The following is a 23,600-nucleotide window of genomic DNA, read 5'->3' as shown; positions in this document are numbered from 1 at the left end:
AAGCCCCCCAGTTCAATGCCAGTGATGCTCTGCAGTTTTAAGATCTCCACAGCTTGGTCATGTGCATGGTAAAACCTTCAGCACTGGTGAGTTTTTGTTTCTGGATGTATTTATGTTTTCATGTGTGCTGTTTGAATAAAAATGTGTTTTTCTTCATTTGTACACCTAGACCTTTCTCGACGTGTGATTGTGACAGATGATGTGACTGGACACAGGGCGACACACATTTTTAAACAGTATTATTTTTATATGAAAGCGGCCCAAATCAATATAGTCAGGGGGCCTTGAATTTCTTGCTATGGCCACAACACTAGAGGTCCTCAAATTTAATTGAATTTGCATACAAGGTGCAAATTCATTATGTCTGTGTCAGTCATGTTTGGTCATCCACACTCCATGCCTCACTGAGTCTACAATAAACTGATACTACAGGAGTAATCTTTTGGCCAAGAAAACAATATTACTGTCCATGATCATACTAGCACATACCAACAACTAATATATGATATAATGAAACTAAAGGATAGATCCAATTAATTTATGTGGAACTCAAAAACTGCAAGATCAACCTTTGCAGGGCCACATCACCTAACGTAATTTGTGCAGTTTTCTTTAGTCAGTATGCTGTTTGACCACTTGATTTGCAACAATGGAGTTATTCATTAAACGGGTCAATTTTAAAAGCCTCAAATTATAACATCCTGATTGAGCGCACACTCATTTGAAAATAAATGATAAAGAACTCTTTAAATGATGCTGAATATAGCATCTGATATTTTAGCATGATCAATTGTGATCAGCTCAATTATAGACAGAAAATGATAGTGACAAAGGAGAATGAATGTAAAATCTATTCTAGGTTTCCTTTGAGGGTAAAGGAATGCAAAACAATATGGATATATTGCGTTTAAAAAGCAAATGGACAGGGTAAAATAATATTTCCAAGCACTAACAAACTGAGCAACACAACAGTACAGTAAACAATGCTTATATGCTAAAACTAATATTTGTGCACTTGTCTAATGTATCCTGCAGTTAGCTGCCTTTACCCACAAGTAACATATTGCATGATAAACAAATGATTGTCAAGAGTCTGACTTTTTTTCAATTGAACAAAAAAAAAAAAACTGCAAACTGCAAACAGCTTATGTAAAGCTGAGGAGCATGTATATGAATGGACTGCATTGAATGGGATGAAAAGCAAATATTTTCCTTTATACAAGCAACGGGTTTTATTGTTTCGAGAGAAGTGCTTCACTTCCAACCTGGACTGAAACACTGTGGCCACATAAGAGTTGACTAATCACGTGTAGTGAAGTTCAGTTCTGCTAGAGGTCTCCTGGTTTCTGGTTGCAGGTGATGCAAACCCGCACAGGATGGTCCCAACCCCTTGAGGGCACGGCCCGGCGATCAGGGGAGCAGTCGTTACATATGCCTTGTCCACATGCACGGCAGTGATGAATGGAAAGACGAGGGTTAAACTCGCGTTGGCACTGGTTGCAGCAACGGATGTCTTGGTCAGGGACCCAATACGCTGGACGGGCTGCATCTTTTACCAAGCCTAGTAAGTACACACACACACACACACACACACACACACACACACACACACACACACATTCTTGTTTCATAGTTTTTATATGCTGATATACTGGTGAAATAATTTCACCAGGACCGAATTACATTACCATGCTTATTCCAAAGGATGATACAGATTTATCATCCCTTGACAGGTTATTATTAAAAAAAATTATAATACATTTGAAGTCAAGAAGTTTACATACATTAGGTTGAAGTCATTAAAACAAATTTTTTAACCACTCTACGGATTTAATATTAGCAAACTATAGTTTTGGTAAAAAGTAATTTAGGACATCTACTTTGTGCATGACACAAGTAATTTTCCAACAATTGTTTACAGACAGATTGTTTCACTTTTAACTGACTAAATCACAATTCCAGTGGGTCAGAAGTTTACATACACTTATTAGGTTAACTGTGCCTTTAAGCAGCTTGGAAAATTCCAGAAAATTATGTCATGCCATGACAATTATCTTCTGATATGAGGTGTACTGAATTGGAGGTGTATCTGTGGATGTATGTTAAGGCCTACCTTCAAATTCAGTTGCTATTTGCTTGACATCATAAGAAAATAAAAAAAAATCAGCCCTTAGAGAACAATGCGTGGACCTCCACAAGTCTGGTTCATCCTTGGGAGCAATTTCCAAATGCCTGAAGGTATCACGTTCATCTGTACAAACAATAGTAAGCAAGTATAAACGCCATGGGACCACACAGCCATCATACTGCTCATGAAGGAGACACATTCGGTCTCCTAGAGATGAACGTAGTTTGGTGCAAAAAGTGCAAATCAATCCCAGAACAACAGCATAGGACCTTGTGAAGATGCTGGAGGATACAGGTAGACAAGTATCTATATCCACAGAAAAAACAGTCCTATATTGACATAACCTGAAAGGCTGCTCAGCAAGGAAGAAGCCACTGCTCCAAAACTGCCATAAAAAAGCCAGACTATAGTTTGCAAGTGCACATGGGGACAAAGAAGAAATGACCTCTGGTCTAATAAAACAAAAAATAAACTGTTTGGTCATAATGACCATCATTATGTTTTGAGGAATAAGGGTGAGGCTTGCAAGTCAAAGAACACCATCCCAACAGTGGTGGCAGTATCATGTTATGGGGGTGCTTTGCTGCAGGAGGGACTGGTGCACTTCACATAATAAATGAGGAAGGAAATTATGTGGATATATTGAAGCAACATCTCAAGACATCAGCCAGGAAGTTAAAGCTCGGTCGCAAATGGGTCTTCCAAATGGACAATGACCCTAAGCATACCTCCAAAGTTGTGGCAAAATGGCTTAAGGACAACAAAGTCAAGGTATTGGAGTGGCCATTGCAAAGCCCAGACCTCAATCCAATTTGTGGGCAGAACTGAAGAAGCATGTGTGAGCAAGGAGGCCAACGATCCTGACACAGTTACACAAGTTCTGTCTTGAGGAATGGGCCAAAATTCCAGCAAATTATTGTGAGAAGCTTGTGGAAGGCTACCCAAAATGTTTGACCCAAGTTAAACAATTTAAAGGCAATCCTACCAAATACTAACAAAGTGTATGTAAACTTCTGACCCACTGGGAATGTGACGAAAGAAATAAAAGCTGAAAAAAAACAATTCTCTCTACTATTCTTCTGACATTTCACATCCTTAAAATAAAGTACTGCTCCTAACTGACCTAAGACAGGGAATGTTTTCTACGATTAAATGTCAGAAATTGTGAAAAACTAAGTTTAAGGGTATTTGGCTAAGGTATATGTAAACTTCTGACTTCAAATGTATATACATTAATATAGAAACATTACCCTTACAAAAAATCTAAACTAGCTGCAAACTTGACGCTCGTTATTTTCACATGCAAATGACCGTGTGATTTGCAGCAAATGTTCAACAGAAGTTTGCAGCTCTTCACTAGAAGTGTTGAACGTCCGGCAAACCTTTGGCAACAATGGACAATTTGCGGCAAGTTTGCCATGAACAAAATTTTTTAAGGGTAGTAAGAGTTACAATGGGATTTGACAGTATTAATTGTTCTGTAATTTCATGCTAACATTTTCATAGACTTGTTAAACTGAAGTAGAAATACTTACCAAGAGGGATGTCTATGACAGTAACTACTGCTCCTAATGTGTTCTGAACAGCTTCTCCCACCTTCCTGGCAATCAGAGTGCCACCTTCTTCCTCTTCCAGTGCTGCATCCAGCAGTTCTATGTAAGAGAATAGTATTACATTACAAGAGCATAGAGCACATTGGATTCTTCATATTATTGATTAGAATAATATTATATCTTTATGTCACAACATGTTTATGAAACACTGCATCAATATCTAAATACTATGTGTGTGTGTGTGTGTGTGTGTGTGTGTGTGTGTGTGTGTGTGTGTGTGTGTCCCACAATATTTAGCAAGGCATTATCTTAGTGATGATCTCACAGATGAAGCCATTAGATATTGTTGGATCATTTCACAAAGGATTAAAATAAAACCAGTCAAATTTGACAGAATATCACCTGAAACCTTGATTATTTTTGGATGTATTATGCACTTTTTCTGTTGGGCACAAGTACTTTTTGAGGTCAAAGTACAAAGTCTCAGGCACATTAGGAGTTTCAAAAACATTTTTTATAGAATACTGTACACTCTCTAAAATGCTATTGTCTAGCCTTCAAAGTGTAGTTTACCTTCAGGGATCCCTCTATTTTGAAAGCAGGATTCACAGACTCGCACTGGTGCTAGGCCCCAACCTCTCTCAGGAACCGGCCGCGTCTTAGAGGTGCAACCATCACAGAAACCTTCTCCACAGGCTCGACAGTGGTGCTTTGTGTCATTATCCTGGAATCCCTCTCCACATTTATAACATTTCTGAAAAAAATATTCTTATTTTAGTGTAACTTTTAACATTGCATGAATGTAGACTTCTTTTCAGCAGAATGGTAAAACTGCCTAGCATTGAAACGTACTAGGATGAGAGAATTGGGCTTCCAGTAAGCAGGAGCAATCTGGTCTGTTAGCCAGGCAGTGACGGCTTTAGCAGGTTTGACACTTAGCTCCGAGACAGACTGAGCCATATAGTTCACACCATCCAGCAGCCTCTGAGCAGCATTGTTGTTGTCCTTCAAGAATCCATCGGACTGAGATGGAAAGATGAGTCATTTATGTTTGTTCTTTTTAATCACTTTAAATAAACTCAGCAAAAAAAAAAACGTCCCTTTTTTAGGACACTGTATTTTAAAGATAATTTTGTAAAAATCCAAATAACTTTACAGATCTACAACAATGTTTAAACAATGTTTTCCATGCTTGTTCATTGAACCATAAACAATAAATTAACATGCACCTAAGGAATGGTCATTAAGACACAGTTTGACAGCTTACAGACAGTAGGCAATTAAGGTCACAGTTATAAAAACTTAAGACACTAAAGTGACCTTTCTACTGAAAAATGTCTAGGGTCCCTGGGCATTTGCAATGTCTGAACTGTGAGACGCCTAAGACAGCACTACAGGGAGATAGGAAGTGGCAGACAACGTGTAACAACACCTGCACAGGATCGGTACATCCGAATATCACACCTGCGGGACAGGTACAGGATGGCAACAACAACTGCCTGAGTTACACCAGGAACGCACAATCCCTCCATCAGTGCTCAGACTGTCCACAATAGGCTGAGAGAGGCTGGAGTGAGGGCTCGTAGGCCTGTTGTAAGGCAGGTCCTTACCAGACATCACCGGCAACAATGTCACCTATGGGCACAAACCCACCTTCGCTGGATCAGACAGGACTGGCAAAAAGTGCTCTTCACTGACGAGTTGCAGTTTTATCTCACCAGGGGTGATGGTCGGACTCACGTTTATCGTCAAAAGAATGAGCATTACACCGAGGCCTGTACTCTGGAGCGGGATCAATTTGGAGGTGGAGGGTCCATCATGGTCTGGGGCGGTGTGTTACAGCATCATCAGACTCAGCTTGATGTCACTGCAGGCAATCTCAATGCTGTGCGTTACAAGGCAGTCATCCTCCTCCCTCATGTGGTACCCTTCCTGCAGGCTTATCCTGACATGACCCTCCAGCATGACAATGCCACCAGCCATACTGCTTGTTCTGTGCATGATTTCCTGCAAGACAGGAATGTCAGTGTTCTGCCATGGCCAGTGAAGAGCCCGGATGTCAATCCCATTGAGCACGTCTGGGACCTGTTGGATCGGAGGATGAGGGCTAGGGCCATTCTCTGCCTTGGTGGAACAGTGGGGTAACATCTCAGAGCAAGAACTGGCAAATCTGGTGCAGTCCATGAGGAGGAGATGCACTGCAGTACTTAATGCAGCTGATACAGATACCCCCCCCATATCCCCCTGTCTGTTCACATGTCTGTGAAACTTGTTCAGTTTATGTCTTAGTTGTTGAATCTTTTTATGTTCATACAAACATTTACACATGTTAAGTTTGATGAAAATAAAAGCAGTTGAAAGTGAGAGGATGTTTCTTTTTTTACTGAGTTTATATGGAAGGAACATGGAAAAGTTGAAACAAAAAAAGTTGAGTTGGCAGACAACTCACCCCTGGCCAGACATGCTGTATCTCAGTCCGGACTACTGTATCAACAGGGTCCTGGTTCCCATACCAGTATTGTCTACTCCTATAGATCACTGAGCAGTTTGGACATTCAATCACATATCTGCACAAAAAACAAATTCAGTCCCCTATAGCTAAATTATTTTGTTTGAATATAGTAAGGGTTCATACACCTTTTGACCAATACATTTTCCTGATTTCTTTTGTTGTTTGAGCATAATGGTTAATGGATTTTTTTATTATTATTATTATTATTATTATTATTATATAATGATAACACTAAAATAGAGAAATGTATAGTCTATGAAATATTTTAGAGCTGAGAATAATTAGAAAATTTATATTTACTATAAACATGATGTAAGATTTTTCCAGGCCTTGGAATAACAAATTTAAAAGTCCTGATATTTGGACCATGGTAAATCTTTATAATACACTGACAGTACTCACCCGGACCAGGCATATATTGCCAATCCAAACCAAGGTGAGTCAGAGGATGCCGTTGTCTTAGGAACCACAATCACCTCCTTGCCACTCTCGTAACATGCCTGGAATAGCAAGTTAATGCATAAAATGCAAGACCTGGGCAGTCTCAGAGCATGTCTATTGGGTAGGGTCAGATCATGTGCTGATTTATTTACAACCAACCTTGCAGGTGTAGATGTGATTATCATAGTGAGCGGAGTACCGGCAGCGATGTTTAGCCTCATGCGCAACACCCTCTCGTAGGTGATTCATGCTGTTTTTGCAGCCAGAACTAAACAAAAAACAAAAGAATCAATATTACTTTGGTTCTATGTGTAATGTTGAACTGGTTTTAGTAGGGTGTGAATGCAAGAAATGTGCCTTCCATATGCCTGACACTGTAGAGGAATTTACATACAAATGTCTGCAGGGTATCACACACACCAAAGTTTTGCCAACCGACTCATGTATTTGCTGTGTGGTGTGATGTGATGTGTTGGAGACATAACATTGACACAGTCGGTATAGCCTACGCAAAAAGAGTATCAAACTAAGCAAAGTTAAATGCTGCTCTGATCTGTGAATATTTTTCAACAGTTCATTTGAAAGGAAATGTCCAAACAGGCCCTGAAAAAATCTGTGAAAAAAGATTCCAACTTGGCCTCAATCAAAACTAACTGATTTGCTCTCAAATTAATGTTATCGATTTATGGGTGAGCCCTGAGGTGTTAGGTCTTACCCACAACTGAGGCAGATGCTGGAACAGGTAAAGTACTCATCTGGGAAGAAAGAGTTGCTTGCCAGATGCTCATCAGGAATCTCTCCACTAAAGCATTCACTCAAAGCCTGGAGAACAAGAGCTTGATCAGTCACATAAGACTTTAGAAAAGCATACATGTCTTTTGGCATTGTCCTTGGCATGTCTTAAGGCCAAAGTTCAAGATTTTAAGGCGGTTATGCAAGGAAGCCTCCTAGTGGATTAAAAATACAATAGAAAAAAGGTGTTCCATCTGCAGATTTATGATGAAAAGTAGCAATTAAAGGAATATTCCAGGTTCAATACAAGTTAAGCTCAATTGACAGCATTTGTGGCATAATATTGATTACCACAAAAATGTATTTCAACTTGTACATAATTTTCTTAAAGAAAAGTAAAAATCAAGCCCTTACAAAAAATTCGGAGATGCAGCAAATTCGCCACTCATTTATTTTCACATGCAAAATAGCTTTGCAGCAAACTGTTCATTTCAAGATTTGCAACTACCACAGGTTCACAATGAAGAAAGCAGTTCACACCACCACTTCTCCCACAGACACACATGAACTACACTCACTTGCAAGGCTTTATAGATGACACCGGCAGATCGTGGAGATCGTGTAGTGTTGTTGTCTAATTGCTGCTCAATGCTACGCAGCAGACCGCTGAAGTCAGTGGGAGGGTTGTGGGTACGAGTGCCCCGGTATTGAATAGAGCTGAATGCTTCAGGAAAGAGGCCCAGCTTTCTGAAACGTTCCTGAAGAAGCCGCTCAGCTGATTCTGATGGTTTATCTACAGTAAGGAGAGAGAAAGAGAAAAGACACCTTTAGGTTTCAAGGATAAATGACAACAGCTTATCTTGTCTATTACAGTGTTATGACATGATTACAATGTTATAACATTGTTTTAACTTATGATTGGTGCATTAATAGGGCAGTAAAGAGGAAAATACTCCTAGCACTGACCGGACCCTAATAACTTTGTGTGGACGGTCTCATGGAAGATTATAACACCAGGACCTAGAGTGGAAAGTGGCACATCCAAACCACAGCGGGCAGTGGTGGCTTTTAGCTCCTTAGTAAAATGCTTTAAATACGCATCTGATGCATCACCTAAAAACTTAAAAAGATCATCATGTAGCCGGTCAGCATGTGTCCGATAGATGACCAGATCGGACACAGCAAGCACCTTCAGGAGGAGGCGGGTTCGCTGTCCCTGGTGGGTTCCAGCCCCCAAGAGTCCCTCTGTATCAACAACCACCACTTTATGAATAGGGTCCAGCGCTGCCCACACTCCAACAGTGCAGGATTCCTGGTTTGGGGATGTCTTGAACACTTCACGGCCCAAGAAGAAAGTGTGATTGAGAGTGTGGGATTTGCCCTCTCCAGTGTTGCCAAAAATGGACACCACCTTCAAAAGCTCGTCCGGACTGCAGCATAATTTCTTCACAAATTCCTCCTCATCATTTACCTGTTCAAGTTGAGAAAATAAACACATTGCTTAATAGACCTTATTCAGAGAAACTTCATATTTAATTTTGGACCGAAATTAAAATGAGGCTGTGAGGGATAGATGTAAAGACTTTTCAATGGCATGCACAGTACAAAGCTGTATAAAGATCTAAATCTCACAACTTCGGTTTTCTGGTGGTGTTTTTTTCTTTTTTTTCTTTTACTGTTTTGTCAGCTGAACAACCAAAACAACATTACAACCAATTGAAGAGACTAAGTGTATTCCTACCAGCCTCGTTTTCATTTCCTTCAAAAATGTAAGGTGCACTCAGTACGTTTTTTCCTCATTTAAATAAATATTTTTTTTACTTTAAGAAATTAAGTCATTTTGAAGCATGTGCATAAAATCAAGACCACTTACAACCATGGCCAAAAGAATTGGCAGTGACATCAATTTTGTGTTTTGCAAAGTTTGCTGCTTCAGTATTTGTAGATAATACATTCTTGCCTTATTATTGCTCGGAGTTAATCACAATTTGTGGGCTTCTGCTTGTCCACTTGCCTTTTGAGGACTGACCACAGGTTCTCTATGAGATTAAGATCCAGGGAGTTGCCTGGCCATGGATCCAAAATGCCAATGTAATGATCTCTGTGCCACTTCATTATAACTCTTGCCTTGTGACATGGTGCTCCATCATGCTGGAAAATGCATGGATCATCACAAAATTGCTCCTGGATTGTTGGGAGAAGTTGCTCTTGCAAGACGCTTTGATTACGTTCTTTATTCATGGCAGTGTTTTGGGCAGAATAGTGAGAGAGCCCACTCCCTTGGATGAAAAGCAACTCCACACATGGATGGTCTCAGGATGCTTCACTGTTGGCATGACACAGGACTCATGGTAGCGTTCACCTTTTCATCTCTGGACTATTGATTTTCCAGATGTCCCAAACAGCCGGAAGAGGGCTTCATCAGAGAAAATAACTTTGCACCAGTCTTCTGCTGTCAAATCCTTGTACTTCCTGCAGACTTTCAGTCTGTCTTTGATGTTTTTCTGGGAGAGAAGTGGCTTCTTTGGTGACCTTCTTGACACCAGGCCATTGTCCAAATGTATCGCCTCATTGTGCGTGCAGATGCACTCACACCAACCTACTGCCAATATGGAGCAAGCTCTGCACTGGTGGTGACATGATTCCGTAGCTGACTCCTCAGGAGGAGATGGTCCTCGTGCTTGGTGGACACTCTGGGGCATCCTGAAGCCTTCAAGGCAGTTCATTCTCTCTCCTTGAAGTTCTTGATGATCCGGTAAATGGTTCTTTCAGGTACAATATTCTTTGCAGCAATTTCCTTGCATGTGAGGCCATTTTTGATGCAAAGCGATGATGGCTGCATGTCTTTCTTTAGAGGTCACCATTGCTAACAAGAACTCAATGATTGGAAGCACTTATTCCCTCCTTTTATAGCAATCAGTCTGCTCTTATAATCCAATTAGAATGATAGAGTGATTTCACCTGACTAGTACTCGTTCACACTTTCCCAGGTGCTGCTGATATGATTAGTGAAATGTTAGCTGGTCATTTTATGCCAGGGCCAAAAAACTGTGAAATTTGTGTTTTTGTGATAAAGTATTTTTGGCCATTGAAGCTTTTTGCAATTATTTAAATAATGTGAATCAACACCACAACAACTGAAGCAGAAAACTTTGCGAAACACAAAATGTATGTCACTGCCAATACTTTTGGCCATGGCTGTACATGAGATGAAGAATCCAGTCATATCAGTAGCCTAATAAAAGCTGTTTTATTCTACATGGAGAGGCTCACATGACCAGCCAAATACTACTAAATCTCAGTTACCACCCCGTTACTGAACACTTTCACTTATTGATTAATTTAATCATGGCTGATTGTGAAAAGTAAATTTCTACAATGGCATTATTAACAGAATTCTATTTTGTTTGATTGATGCTGCATCCACACCCCTAGGTGTCAGTGTAAGACCAAGACGACTGCCAATTAGACTAGCAGAACATACATACATAAATAAATACTGAATGTACCTTTAAATGTGACTAGGAGTGTAACAGTATGACATTTTCATGGTATGATAACATCACAAAAATGACCACTGTATCATGGTATTGATGTGCATTGATGATGTTATTAGCAGTTTAATATTTGATCATGAAATATGTCTAATAAACACAAAGATCAATATTTAGTTTATAACCAATAGACCTTTTTCACAGACTTTGATAACACGTTTCAGCCTTTTTTTAGCAGCATAAATCTAGCAAACTTTTTTATATGATAATTTTTTTTTAAATATTGAGTGTAATTTTATAACATTATGCTTTGTTATATTACCCTGGAATCAGTTTTTTTTTTTTTTTTTTTAAACGAATTACCACAGCTGTATCGATTACAGCTGCTGAGAGATTTTTTTTATCTCTTCTGGAAAGTCGTTCAAATGTAATAGTGGATTTTTTAATTTGTTCTTGGAGCAAATGGGTAAGTAAAAAATAATATTTGCTGTGGTCTCCCATTCACTGCTGTCAAAGTTTACCCTGCAATTGTTTACTTCCGCGTTCCAAAACCTGGAGTGTGAAAAAGGTCTATTCTTGAACTATTTTGGATTTCTTCAACTTTAATCCTTTAACTTTTGATCTTGAACATCAGGACACTCTCCTCTGTGCTGCATATCCGATTTGCTCATGATGCACCTTTAAAACTGAGCAACTATTCAACTAATGCAACATAAGGAAGGCGCAATTTAAAGATTTATTTTATCTCACCAGGTTTATATTATGCTGTAAATGTCAACGATTCTGTCTTAATGAAACCGATTTGGATTTTAGAAAAGTTCTAATCTTTATAGTCATGCAATAGGTCCTACCGTCAATGAGAAGATTTCAACGGTATAATAACCGTCCGTTAAAAAAACTAGATATGCAGTAAAACTTTAAAACCGATACATCCCTAAAGATGGCGCAAATCTGAATGAGTCATGTAAAATGTAACATTTTCTTGTAATTTAAGTTAATATACCTGCATGTCTTCATTCTCATCCACTAGAAGAAAGCTGCAGACTTTCTCTAATTTAGCTTTCAATGCATCTAGCTGTTCGTCTCCAGTGCTGGAGTTCTCCTCTGCAGGTTTAATGGGAGGGTAAGCAGTGAGTGGATGCTTCTTTTTACTGACACCGCTGTGAGTTCGTTTTTGACAGTCCAAACACAGATTGGTTTTACATCCCTGACATCGGACCACCGCTCTCAGCCGACCCCCGTTCCCTGGAAACCCACCGTCCCCTTTGCAGGAATCGCAGTACGGTACGTGGCCAGGTGCGATTCGGATCCTGTCGTGGTTCCTCATGCGGTCCTGACGGTGGAGCTCCAGCTCGCAGCGGGTGCACTGCAGACTGCCGCATTCGTCGCACTCGAAGGCGGCCTCGTCGGAGCCACCACAGGAGTAACTCTCCTGACAAACCAGGACGGCTTTCATCCTCTTCTCCACCGACGAGCCTTGACCGCTCATTATAGGTCTAAATTTAACAGCGAGGTAGCGAACTGAACGGAAACAATATAATTTAAAGTACTAACGCCTCTCTGTATTATCACTTGACTAGGTCGATATTATCTGGTTGGGATGCGGTAGATCTACTGAAAGTTGAACCCACAACAATAGAGACCAACCCAAATGTGCAATCAACAAGAAAGACGAGAAAATATAATCATATCTGATTATTGCATTAATGATCTTGTTTGTCTAGAATTTAATTGGAATTCAAACTGTGATATGTCAAATTAAGACACTGGCTTTAAATCAAATATTCAATATGAACTATAAATAGATCCGTAGACATCAGTATAGCACTGGCACTAGGTCAGACATTTCCAGCTTACTGGCTGATATAAAAGTGATCAAGCAGTCTAAAGCGTGAGCAACTTAGAAACTACAAGCAATAACCACCGAAATGTATTTATTGGAAAGCAAAAAAAAAAAAAAAAACACTGATATCGTCATGTTTTTTTTTTTTGTTTTTTTGTTTTTTTTACACAAGCTATCCTAGATTAGCATACGTGTCTGCAAAAAATAAAAGACTATAGATAATGGGGGGTATCGAAATAGGACGTTTGTAGCTGAATTACTAGTTGTCTAGGATCGTACAGTCTGTCCTTTAAGTGTGTTCACCCCACAACAACACATTGATCAACACAGCTTTGACCGAACAAAACAAGCTTTCAAGCCAGATTTCACACCGCAATTGTCATCAAACAAACTGCTGAATTCCCTGAAACATCACGCACGACAACAACTCTTTGATAAACACAGATTTAAAAGCCAGGTGATCGTAAGATAACTGTTTTTCCCCACCAGCTTGTAAAATGATTGCCCTGCCCGGTAGATTTTGATGAATGTTGTTGCCAGCTCAGATCAGCTGATCGGATTGTTTTCACTGTGCGGCGGTCAAAGGTCAACAGTGGCAAAGCTTTATGGGAAATGTTGTCCATTATCTACAAGGCTCTGGATCAAAACAATCTTCTGTTTTTAAGTTGCATTTGTTTTCTATTTATGACAGACTTGCCAGCAACGAGCATTGGTCATCCGAAACTTGACAGTCCTCTCACAGATTTCACAAATCTGATTCGTCACATTTTTACGAATGCAGAGTAGATTAAATGGGGAAATGTACATTCAATTTCCCCACAATGCAACGTTGCATTTTTTGAAGGACACATTGGGCGGCAAACGCTGTCTGCTGTGACCAATGAGAAACAATGGGTTCTTCCTCTAGGGGGCGTTGATTGGCCTGAATAGGGCCGCATTCAAATTTCGAGAAGCTTTTTTTTTGTGTTTCTGGGAACACCTGTTCACGAGAAGTTTGCTTTAAAAAAGTATCACTTTAAAAAGATTAGTACCTGAGATACAAATTTGCAACCACTAGAATATGGTTAAATAAAACGTCCGAGCATATAATCACAAACGACTGTGATTGGTCCATTGCTGCAAACGCTTAGAAATACAACAAGTACCACGTTATCTCGCATATATTTATGTTTGCTTCAGGATAAATTCGTCTACCACAAAATGTTTAATATAGCGTACAGTTAATCATATAATATATAAAATAATAAATGGCGTCGTAACTGACCAATCAGAAAAATCACCCAGGCCGCCCTATTTCATGCTAACTATCATTCTACAGCGTTTTATTTGTGTAATCAAACGAAGTCACTATCATTAATGTCACTGGATAATTATACATAAGTCTTTGGAATATTTGTACCACTTCGAAGCGCAAAATCCATCCAATTTCCAAACGCCTTACTGTTGTGACATCATTATGTTTTGACGACGAGATAGCTGACAGTGATCGACGTGACCGAGGAAGAGTTCGCAGACATAAATGGTAACTCGATTTCTTTAAATGGGCAAAATCATTCTGCTTTCTGCAGAGAATTCACCGTTTCTCGCCGAAATTGTCTTTACACAAGGTTATGGTGTATGGTTTCTTTATTTGCTTATGCTATAATTTTCTTCACTTAGGTAAGAATAGTCCCTTAGGCTACGACTCAGTCCACTTGACGTTGCGTTTATTAAGGCATATGGGAAGTGCCTTCATACACGACCTATTTGAAACCCCAATAAATAACGCCATTATCCTTATATTGGCTATGGTGTTTGTGTCCCACCTGTTTTGGTTTGAAACTGACTGCTATAAAAACAGGTGCACAGACACCATTTCCTCAGAAGTTCTTCCTTCAAGACAGCGATCATCTTTTGTCTCGAAATCCCTCTACCCTTCGCCATCGATACACATGAGCGGATGGAATCTTTATGGCAGCGAGAAGACTCTCCGCTCTCTTGCAGTGCGAACATCTCTCCTCTTCGCCACTTGACGCCTCGCTGGTGAACGGACCACAGCATCCTGATTCTCCACAGCGTGTCTGCAGGTGTAGAGTATCCTTTTCAAAAGCAGTTGTATTTGTGTGTATTTGTATATCAAATATAATTATATAAATTATATATACATATATATGTGTGTGTGTATGTATGTATTTATGTATGTACATTTATGCATTTGTATGTATTTATATAATTTGTATGTATTTATATAATATCTAAAAGAGTCACTTACGTGTTCGCGTCTATTTCAAGATGTCGTTCCGTAAGTATTCCTTGTGTGAGAGACACATCCTGCTGTCAGACAAGCATGAGAGCTGCGTTTTCTGTCTGGGTCGTGCCCACGCAGAGTCAGCTCTCATGGAGACAGACTGTCCTCACTGTGAGGACATGAGTTTCAAGTCTCTTTGCTCATGAATCGACCTCGTTCTGAGGAATGATTCAGCCTCTCGCGCCCTCTCACCCGCCTCTTCTGTGATACTTGAGGGTTCACACGAGGAGGCACAGCGGGGCCGTGAGGTCAAGCAGGTGGAAATTGAGGTGGATTTCGTATGGCACATGCCCCACAAGCCCTTCAATCTCCACGAAGCGCATGTTTCCCATGTTTACACTATGTGCGAGACGAGCTCCGGCCCTCTGAAGGAGCGTGCGGCCTTGCCTCGTTTGGGCGGATCTGACGCTGGAGATGATGATGTCATGTCTCTCGCTGCATCAGGCGAATGGTCAGTGGATGATGCTACCGCCCCTCCCCCCAGTGAGGGCGAGGACCGTGTACGCACCACTGACAGGGAGATACTTCACGTCCTTGCAAGGGCGTTCGAAAAACCTCGCGTGGTCTCCCCCAGAGGAACCTGGGCAGTCTCGCCTTGATGAGTGGTTCCTGCAGTCAAGACGACATCAAGTGGCTGCATCCCACAGGTCTGCCACGTTTTTCCTCGAAGTGCATGAAGAACTATCTAGGTCTCAGCACACATGCACAGTGATGCCGTTCTCACAAACGTGGACCATGGGGAAAAGAACAGCTATGTCCAACTACCCCCTGTGAAGGAGGCGGTAGCGGCACACCTCTGCCCTACGGGTAGCAGGGCATGGAAATCACACCCCATACATCCTTCTAAGACGTGTAGTCAGTCATCCACACTGGTGGGGAAAGACTACTCGGCGGCAGGACAAGCTGGATCAGCACTCCACGCAATGGCAGTGCTCCAGGTATTCCAAGCAAAGCTCCTCAGACAAATGGACAAGCAAGGCTTTAATCCCGAAACTTTCAAAGAGCTCCACATCGCTACAGACTTAGCGCTGCATGCCACGAAAGTCACAGCGCAGGCCAACGGCAAGTCCATGGGCAGCCTGGTCGTTCTGGAGCTACATATATGGCTGATCCTCACGGAGATGAGTGACAGAGAGAAAACATCTCTGTTGAATGCTCCAGTGTCTCTAGCCGGCCTCTTTGGCGGTGCAGTGAGTAAGTTTGCTGAGCGTTACATCACGACTCAACAGCAATCACAACCTATAGGACACTTTATGCCCAAATGGAGCAAAGCGCAGATGGCTTCTCCCCGCTCTGTCTCAAGCCAGTGCATGTTACTAAAAGGCCCAAAGCTCATGCCCGCCGCCGAGCCACCGGTGAGGCCAAACAGAAGCAGCTATATCAGCGCCCACCCTGCGCCGATGCACTCCTGATGTGCGCAACGTTTTGAAGCGGAAAATGAAGCCCGTGGTTCCCTCCAAAGAACGCTTGATTAGACACACAGAACACTGTTCCCTTCCTCCCCACTGCTGTTCGTCAGGAGAGGAATATTGTTACAAAATATAAAATGTTGTTTCAGTGCCCTATACAATAAAAAATGCAATAAAGAATACAGCACTTGTTGCAAATGCACAAGATGCTCATACATTTTCAAAAAAGAGCCCTTTTCCTCTTCAAAGCACACACATTAAGCACAACCGCTTACCTATGGTGAGCGACTCATTATATCATACGGTGAGCAAAATAAATTGCCCTCTGTCCCATTACGCAGACGTGTGGCAAGCCCTAATGGGCATTTCAGAATGGGTGCAAAAAATGATCGAACATGGTTATACAATCCAATTTGCTCGCCGGCCACCCTGTTTTAGCGCTGTTCTGTCTTCCACGGTTTCGTCCAAAGACGCGGCAGTGTTATGAGACGAAATACACAGTCTCATCGTGAAAAACGCGATAGAGATTGTGCCAAATTGTCACGCACAAAAGGGATTTTACAGCTGTTATTTTCTTGTCCCAAAGAAAGACGGCGGACTTCGGCCTATCCTGGATCTGAGACATTTAAATCACACACTAATAAAGCACCCATTCAAAATGCTATCTCATGTACGCCCACACGATTGGTTTGCGTCAATAGATCTGAAGGATGCGTACTTTCATATCCAAATTGTATGACATCACAGGATGTTTCTGAGATTCATGTTCGAGGGAACAGCATATCAATTCAAAGTCCTGCCTTTGTCTCTGGCACCTCGCATATTCTCAAAGTGCATCAATGTGGTTCTCGCCCCTCTTAGACACTCCCAGCCCAAAAAATCTCCTTTTTGGGTGTCCGCCTCAACTCTATGAGCGGGTGCGCTCTGAGACCATTGCAGTGATGGCTGAAGCACCGCAAACCACAACATGCTTGGCGCACATATCTATATCCCACCATTGTATAGCTGCTGCATTTTACAAGTGAGGTGTCACGCAAGTTGTCAGACAGAAAGTGGTGACTATGGATGCTTCCAACACAGGTTGGGGGGCGGTGTGCGATGGACACCCGACTTTCGGCACCCGTACAAGTGCAAGGAGGGCGTGGCATATCAACCGCCTAGAGTTATCGGCTGTAATTCTAGCCTTAAAGGCGTTTCCATTGGAAATAACGAATGGCTGTGTTCTGGTTCGCTCAGACAACATAATAGTTGTGGCATATATAAACCACCAAGGTGGAATTCATTCACCGCCACTGTTAAGACTGACGCATCACCTCCTCCTATGGAGCGAGCGTCATCTCCTCTCCCTGAGAGTGACATATGTCCCAGGCCGCCTGAATTAGGCCCCGTACCTACTGTCACGCCAAGGAGTGATACCGGGTGATTGGAGACTTCATCCTCAAACTGTACTGAGGATTTGGGAAATATTCAGCCAAGCAGAAATCAGTCAATTTGCCTCAGTGGAGAAAACACACTGCCCCCTTTGGTATTCGAAGTCCCAAGCCCCGTTGGGAACGGACACAATGGCACATGTAAAATGGCCGGCGAAATGCAAATATGCATTTACTCCAGTATGCCTGATCCACTCTGTCATATGCAAAGTCTGAGAGGACAAGGAAACGGTTCTATTAGTTGCACCGAAATGGCCCAACCAGCCATGGTTTCCAGAAATGATGGAGATGCTGTACAGCTCACCATGGGAGATACTACTGATGAGGGATCTCCTCTCTTAGGCGCAAGGCACAATCTGGCATCCCCAGCCCCAGCTGTGGAACCTGCATGTATGGCCCCTGAACGGCGCACACTACACACACCAGGACAGACACGTTCAGTCATGAACACCCTTTTACAAGCCAGAGCACAGTCCACAAGACGCCTCTACGCACTAAAATGGAAGGTGTTCACTGATTGGTGTCTCTCACACAGCAAGGACCCAGTAAACTGCCTCATACATGAAATTTTAATATTTCTTCAAGAGCGATTAGACGCAGGACTCACCCCGTCAACATTCAAAGTGTATGTGGCAACTATATCTGCGTATCAAGCACATGACACCGGTGCCTCTATAGGTAAGCATGATTTAATCATAAAGTACCTTAAAGGAGCAATTAAACACACCTCTGCCGGCTACAGTTCCGACTTGGGACTTAATTTTAGTCCTAAAAGCTCTCGCAGGGCCCCCATTCAAGCCTTTGGGCTCTGCTGATTTGCACATGCTCTCCATTAAGACCACACTACTGCTGGCTCTGGCCTCAGAAAAATGGTTAGGTGACTTGCATGCATTATCAGTCGACAATTCATGTCTGAAGTTTGGCCCCGGTCTTTCAAGAGCCACTGTCAAACCCAGGAAAGGCTATGTACCCAAGGTCCTAACCACACCCTTCAAAGCGTAGGTGGTCCACCTTCAGGCCTTCTTCCCTCCTCCATTTAATTCAGATGAGGAACAATCATTGCATTTTTATGCCCTGTGCGGGTGCAACACACATACGTTGAGTGCACCTGCCAGTTCAGACTGTCTGATCAGCTCTTTATATGCTATGAAGGACGCACAAAAGGAATGTCTGTCTCCAAGCAAATACTTTCTCACTGGATTGTCGATGCACTTACCCTGGCTTATGAGTCGCATAGTCAGACTTGCCCAATTGGTGTTTGTGGAAGGGCGGGGCCGGGTCATGATTCTGCACACCCGGTCCCTAATCAGTCTAATTAGCCCTCAAGGGTGATAAAGGCTGACCGAAGACGGCAGTGGGAAAGAGAGAGAGAGAGATTTATGGACAGCAGTCCGACACCTTTGTGTGTTTGTGTTTTTGGTTAAGTTTCTTATTAAAATATTATTTATATTCTCAAGCTGTTTCTCGCCGCCTCCTATCCACGAATCCCTTTACAGTGTTAAAGCACACTCAACTAGAAGCATGGCCTCCTCATGGGCATGGATGAATGGTGTGTCCTTACAAGACATATGCTTTGCAGTGGGATGGTCCTCGCAAAACACATTCGCAAGGTTTAACAACCTAGAAGTAACGTCTCTTTCTTCACAAGTCCTCTCTGTTTAGAGCACATGCTATACATTGACCATATACAGTATATGTATACTTATGCCCCTCCCTTTAAGCACGGGCTGCCCATCATTTACACAACCGCCTGCATTCAGGCCGTTATAATTCCATAAGTCACAAGCGCTTCATTATAAATAAACTCCCTTCTCGACTGGGTTCATAAGAAGTTAATTGTAGAGAGGTATCAAATAGGTCCTGTATGAAGGCACTCCTCATATGCGTTAATGAACGCAATGTCTCGTTCCCTTCGTCTCAGGGAACCGAGGTTACATACGTAACCGACATGTTTTTCAATGGAAGACATGTCGCGTGCACAGTTTGATCTAATACTAATATGAAGTTATCACACCATTAATGTCTGATTTATTGTTTTAATGTATAGAACACGGCTGTCCTCTCGAGTGCCATCATTGTCACGCTGTTTGGGATGAAGTTTCACATTCAATTCGTGAAGGTGGACCACGAGACTCTTCTCATAATCGGCTCACTTGGTGTCAAGCTGTCTTCATCTTCTGCATCTGGATGAGAAAGCACAACCTGTATTGATATGCGCAACCCTAAAGACATCGTCATCAACGAGGCTGTTTACATGGTAAACATCCGAAACGTTTACTCTAGTGTCACAATTCTTGACTCAAATGAATGATGTTGGACATAGTGGTGTTGAAATAATTAAATGCTTGTGGTCTGCTGCTCACCCTTCTATGTTTGAATCTCAGCACTGCATTATATACTATCTCTATGTATATGCATTCTGATTTAGGGTCTAGCAGAGCCCGACATAGTCACCAGCACTGTACCTCTTTTCCAGGTAAGCATTTGTATCTGATTTTACCAGGTAATGTTTAAAAATAGCAAGAACAACAAAACGCAAGACCATTGGAATCTTTTGCACGTCAGCCACAGTCGTCTCTTAAATTAACACCTTGCATTCTCTCACCAGAGTTCAAAGCCTTGGTTGAATTGTCTAATTCAAGTGTACAGAAGTTGTTGAGATTCTTGCACAGACCAGATGACACAGAGGTAAAACCTCAAGGTGTTCTGCATACCATACTTTTTTCTTTTTTTTTTTTTTTTTACACAATTTACATAGTTCTGTTTCTATGAATCTTTTATGGCTCTGAATTTTTTTGACCCTACAGTGTATTCCTTTAAAACGGCATACAGAATATAGATTTGTAAGAAAACCTCGAAATGTAAACCACATGCATATTGTTGTTAGTTTTGTATTGCCATCTGTACTGCTAAACTATAAGTTGCTACATTAATTCAACTCAAATTTATTTGAGATTAACCTGTCCTTATGTAAAAACATTGTGATCAGTCATTTAGTATTCCTTTGTGCTTTTATTATTTGTTTATTCCTATTATAAGCCATGAACTTAAATACACTCCTAAAGGTTTTAATGACAAATGTGAATATTTTTATGTAATAATATGTTAGAATGTACTGTAAAGCTTAAATGTCAGCTACAACTGTTTTATTTGTTTTTCTTTCTGACCCTAAATAACCACTAGGGGGATATGTTGGCTAATTTATGGAACTGGAACCAAAACCAAATCAAAATCAGTTTATTAAAAATGTTAGTGGTAATGAAATTTCTTATTTGTTACTTATTTAACTATTTTAAAGAGTCAATTTGTATTTTAAGTAGTCACAGTGAAAATGTGGAAATGTAAAACTCTTATAGTTAAAATCACAATAGCAAATATTCATATTGTGTGCCATTTACTTTAAATAAAAATGATTAAACAGAGCCTTTGATTAAAAATAAATTGCATAGAGGCTTGTGTTCTTCATGTATTGTTTAGTTTTGAAAGCAGATCTCATTTGGTCACTGTTGTTGTGGGTCACTTGAGAGATTATGCTAATCCATCTCATTCACTTTTTGGTGGGTCAGCATTTCATTGTGTTCCACTTTTCCCAGAAAGTGTTTTCATCCAAACCAGTTAATGTCCAAGTTGTCATACACGCTCATTTGAACTGTAACTGAATGCCGTGACTCGTGAGTTTATCTTAAGTCTTATTGCAGAATTGAGAACACCTGCCCTCCCCCAAAATGCTTCTAAATTGTTTAGCTGATGAAATGTTAGATGAATTAGTTGTTATTTAGGTTTAATTAGATTATCTGGTGTCTTTATGCAATAATTATTTGAATAATAATTATTAAGTAAATGCATTCTGGAGGTCAGACAACTGAAGGCATATGCTTTCTCGCAATATCAGTTTCATATTATTTCTGGGGAGCAGCTGTTGTGACATTCTATCACATGGATACCTCCTGATTCTAATTCTTCCTTCCTCTGTCTCATGAAACATAAAATGAGTCTCTTGCTGTACTTGTTTTTACTTATGATTCCATCAACCTTTACATGTTCTTGGGTAGTGTTTTCCACTACACCTCTGTACCTTATAGGAACTTGCTGACGGATGCATACAAAAGGGTTAGAGTTGCCATTCAAGTTTACCTGTTTGGGAATAGGAAAGAGAAACCACCCGTGTTTATTTGTGCTCATGTTGTTTTTTGTTTACACTCAGCGAAATCCATGCAGCTATCAACACTGATTAAAAACCCACACAGATGCTCCTCTCACTCTCTGTTTATCTACTGGTGGGTCGGGTCACAGGTCTGTTTTGATAGGGTTGCAGACAGCAGGGAAAAATCTATGCTAAGTGCATATAATAAAATGTAACTAATATAGAATTACATTAGTTACAATAACTAATATAGAATTGTGCATAGTAAGGATAGCAAAATAAATAAACACTTCCCATAGCTTTTATCGTTGATGTCAAAGACCATGTATCCAATCAAACTCTTTCCAAAAATCCCAATTTTTTTAAACCAAACTCATCTGTCATTTCATATAAGCTAGCCAATATGGGAATTCTGTATGACATGCCCTCATTCTCTAAAACCATGAGCAAAACTTTGCAAGGTAAAAGATAACAACTCACTACATCAAAACCAGGCAATGAGGATAAACATTGTTCACCCAGTATATTTTCAATATTATCTTTTTAATGTTTATTTTTTTAACATTATATTCCTTTTCCCCACTAATTACTAGGTCTTCGTGGTGGCATTACTCACCTCAATCCAGGAGGCGGAGGACTAGTCTCAGTTGCCTCTGCTTCTGAGACAGTCAATCCGTACGTCTTATCACGTGGCTCGGTGTGCATGACATGCTACTCTTCGCGATCCACACGCAACTGGGCCACATTCAAATTTCGAGACACATTTTGGTTTTTCTGGGGACATCTGTACATGACAAATTTGCTTTTAGAGAGCGAGAACCACTTAATTGTGACCACGAGTAGATTACCCCATGTGACTCTTCCCTCCCTAGCAACCAGGCCAATTTGGTTGCTTAGGAGACCTGCCTGCAGTCACTCAGCACACCCTGAATTTGAACACATGACTCCAGGGTTGGTAGTCAGTGTCATTACTCACTGAGCTACCCAGGCCCCCTATGTTCCTATTAATAATACTTTGGTAAATTGTTGTTGATACTTGATATCCAGATTAAAATCTGGGTCCCAAAGCAAAGCCAGTTGAAAACTACTGCTCTAACTTAAGCTTAACTCTTGGGCACGAATAGATTCAAGAGGTCAGAGTTCAGTGGCTGTGTTGTTATTCAAATCCTGTTTCCCATGTAGCATTGCTCCACTCTCTCATCACCATTTGGAATTACCATTCCCGTGGATGCTGTGAAAACAACTGAAGAGTTTGAAATTATCCTGTTAGGGTGCTGTGAAGATGCTCCTGACAAGCTAATCAATCCCTCCCGGAGGTGTGAACCACCCAGGAACTGTGCTTGGGGGATGTCAGTGTGGGAGTGGCTGTCCAACACCCTCCAGACATGCTCTCCTCAGCACTCTTCCAAAGCATTAAACTCACTACTTCACTACAACAATAAGATGTGTTTTTTTTTTTGCCTAGATTAATGTGTTTAAACTTTGTCCTTCTGACCCAGTTAAATGACGAAGAAAAGAAAAACCCTGTTTATATCTTTGTATGCATAAGCACATCGAAGGCACATGGATTTTATGTCACAATGTTTTTCCTTGGTACATAAACTAAGTGATGAACATTGTAACTAAG

General features: G+C 41.0%; 1 protein-coding gene, 1 long non-coding RNA gene and 1 pseudogene across 2 annotated transcripts; 2 read left to right on the top strand and 1 right to left on the bottom strand.

The window, feature by feature from the left end:
• Positions 1-3: 3 nt before the first annotated feature.
• LOC127624191 (uncharacterized) lies at positions 4-4,202 on the top strand. Its single transcript, XR_007968126.1, has 4 exons — positions 4-86; positions 1,357-1,564; positions 3,715-3,784; positions 3,979-4,202. It is a non-coding gene; the product is annotated as an uncharacterized LOC127624191 (long non-coding RNA).
• LOC127624189 (zinc finger FYVE domain-containing protein 1-like) lies at positions 121-13,355 on the bottom strand. Its single transcript, XM_052098898.1, has 11 exons — positions 11,864-13,355; positions 8,333-8,837; positions 7,945-8,159; positions 7,350-7,456; positions 6,794-6,902; positions 6,596-6,693; positions 6,131-6,248; positions 4,534-4,704; positions 4,255-4,435; positions 3,664-3,780; positions 121-1,561 (listed from the first exon to the last, which is right to left on the bottom strand). Exons 1-11 carry the CDS (start codon positions 12,347-12,349, stop codon positions 1,329-1,331), a joined length of 2,340 nt encoding a protein of 779 aa, XP_051954858.1. The 5' UTR covers positions 12,350-13,355; the 3' UTR covers positions 121-1,328.
• A 645-nt stretch (positions 13,356-14,000) lies between these two features.
• Positions 14,001-21,246, top strand: LOC127623924 (phosphatidylinositol N-acetylglucosaminyltransferase subunit H-like; annotated as a pseudogene).
• The last annotated feature ends 2,354 nt before the right edge of the window (positions 21,247-23,600 follow it).

This window comes from Xyrauchen texanus, chromosome 30 (genome assembly GCF_025860055.1).
Source record: "Xyrauchen texanus isolate HMW12.3.18 chromosome 30, RBS_HiC_50CHRs, whole genome shotgun sequence".
NCBI classification, from domain to species: domain Eukaryota; kingdom Metazoa; phylum Chordata; class Actinopteri; order Cypriniformes; family Catostomidae; genus Xyrauchen; species Xyrauchen texanus.
This window is presented reverse-complemented; position numbering and strand designations above follow the sequence as displayed.

What these genes read in the sequence shown, in the direction of transcription:
- LOC127624189 (XM_052098898.1), bottom strand. Translation starts at nt 12,349, where the DNA reads ATGAGCGGTCAAGGCTCGTCGGTGGAGAAGAGGATGAAAGCCGTCCTG. An exon ending in ATCACATCTACACCTGCAAG is followed by an intron (nt 6,694 to 6,793) that starts GTTGGTTGTAAA and finishes TTGCTATTCCAG; the next exon opens with GCATGTTACGAGAGTGGCAA. An exon ending in AAATAGAGGGATCCCTGAAG is followed by an intron (nt 3,781 to 4,254) that starts GTAAACTACACT and finishes TCTCTTACATAG; the next exon opens with AACTGCTGGATGCAGCACTG.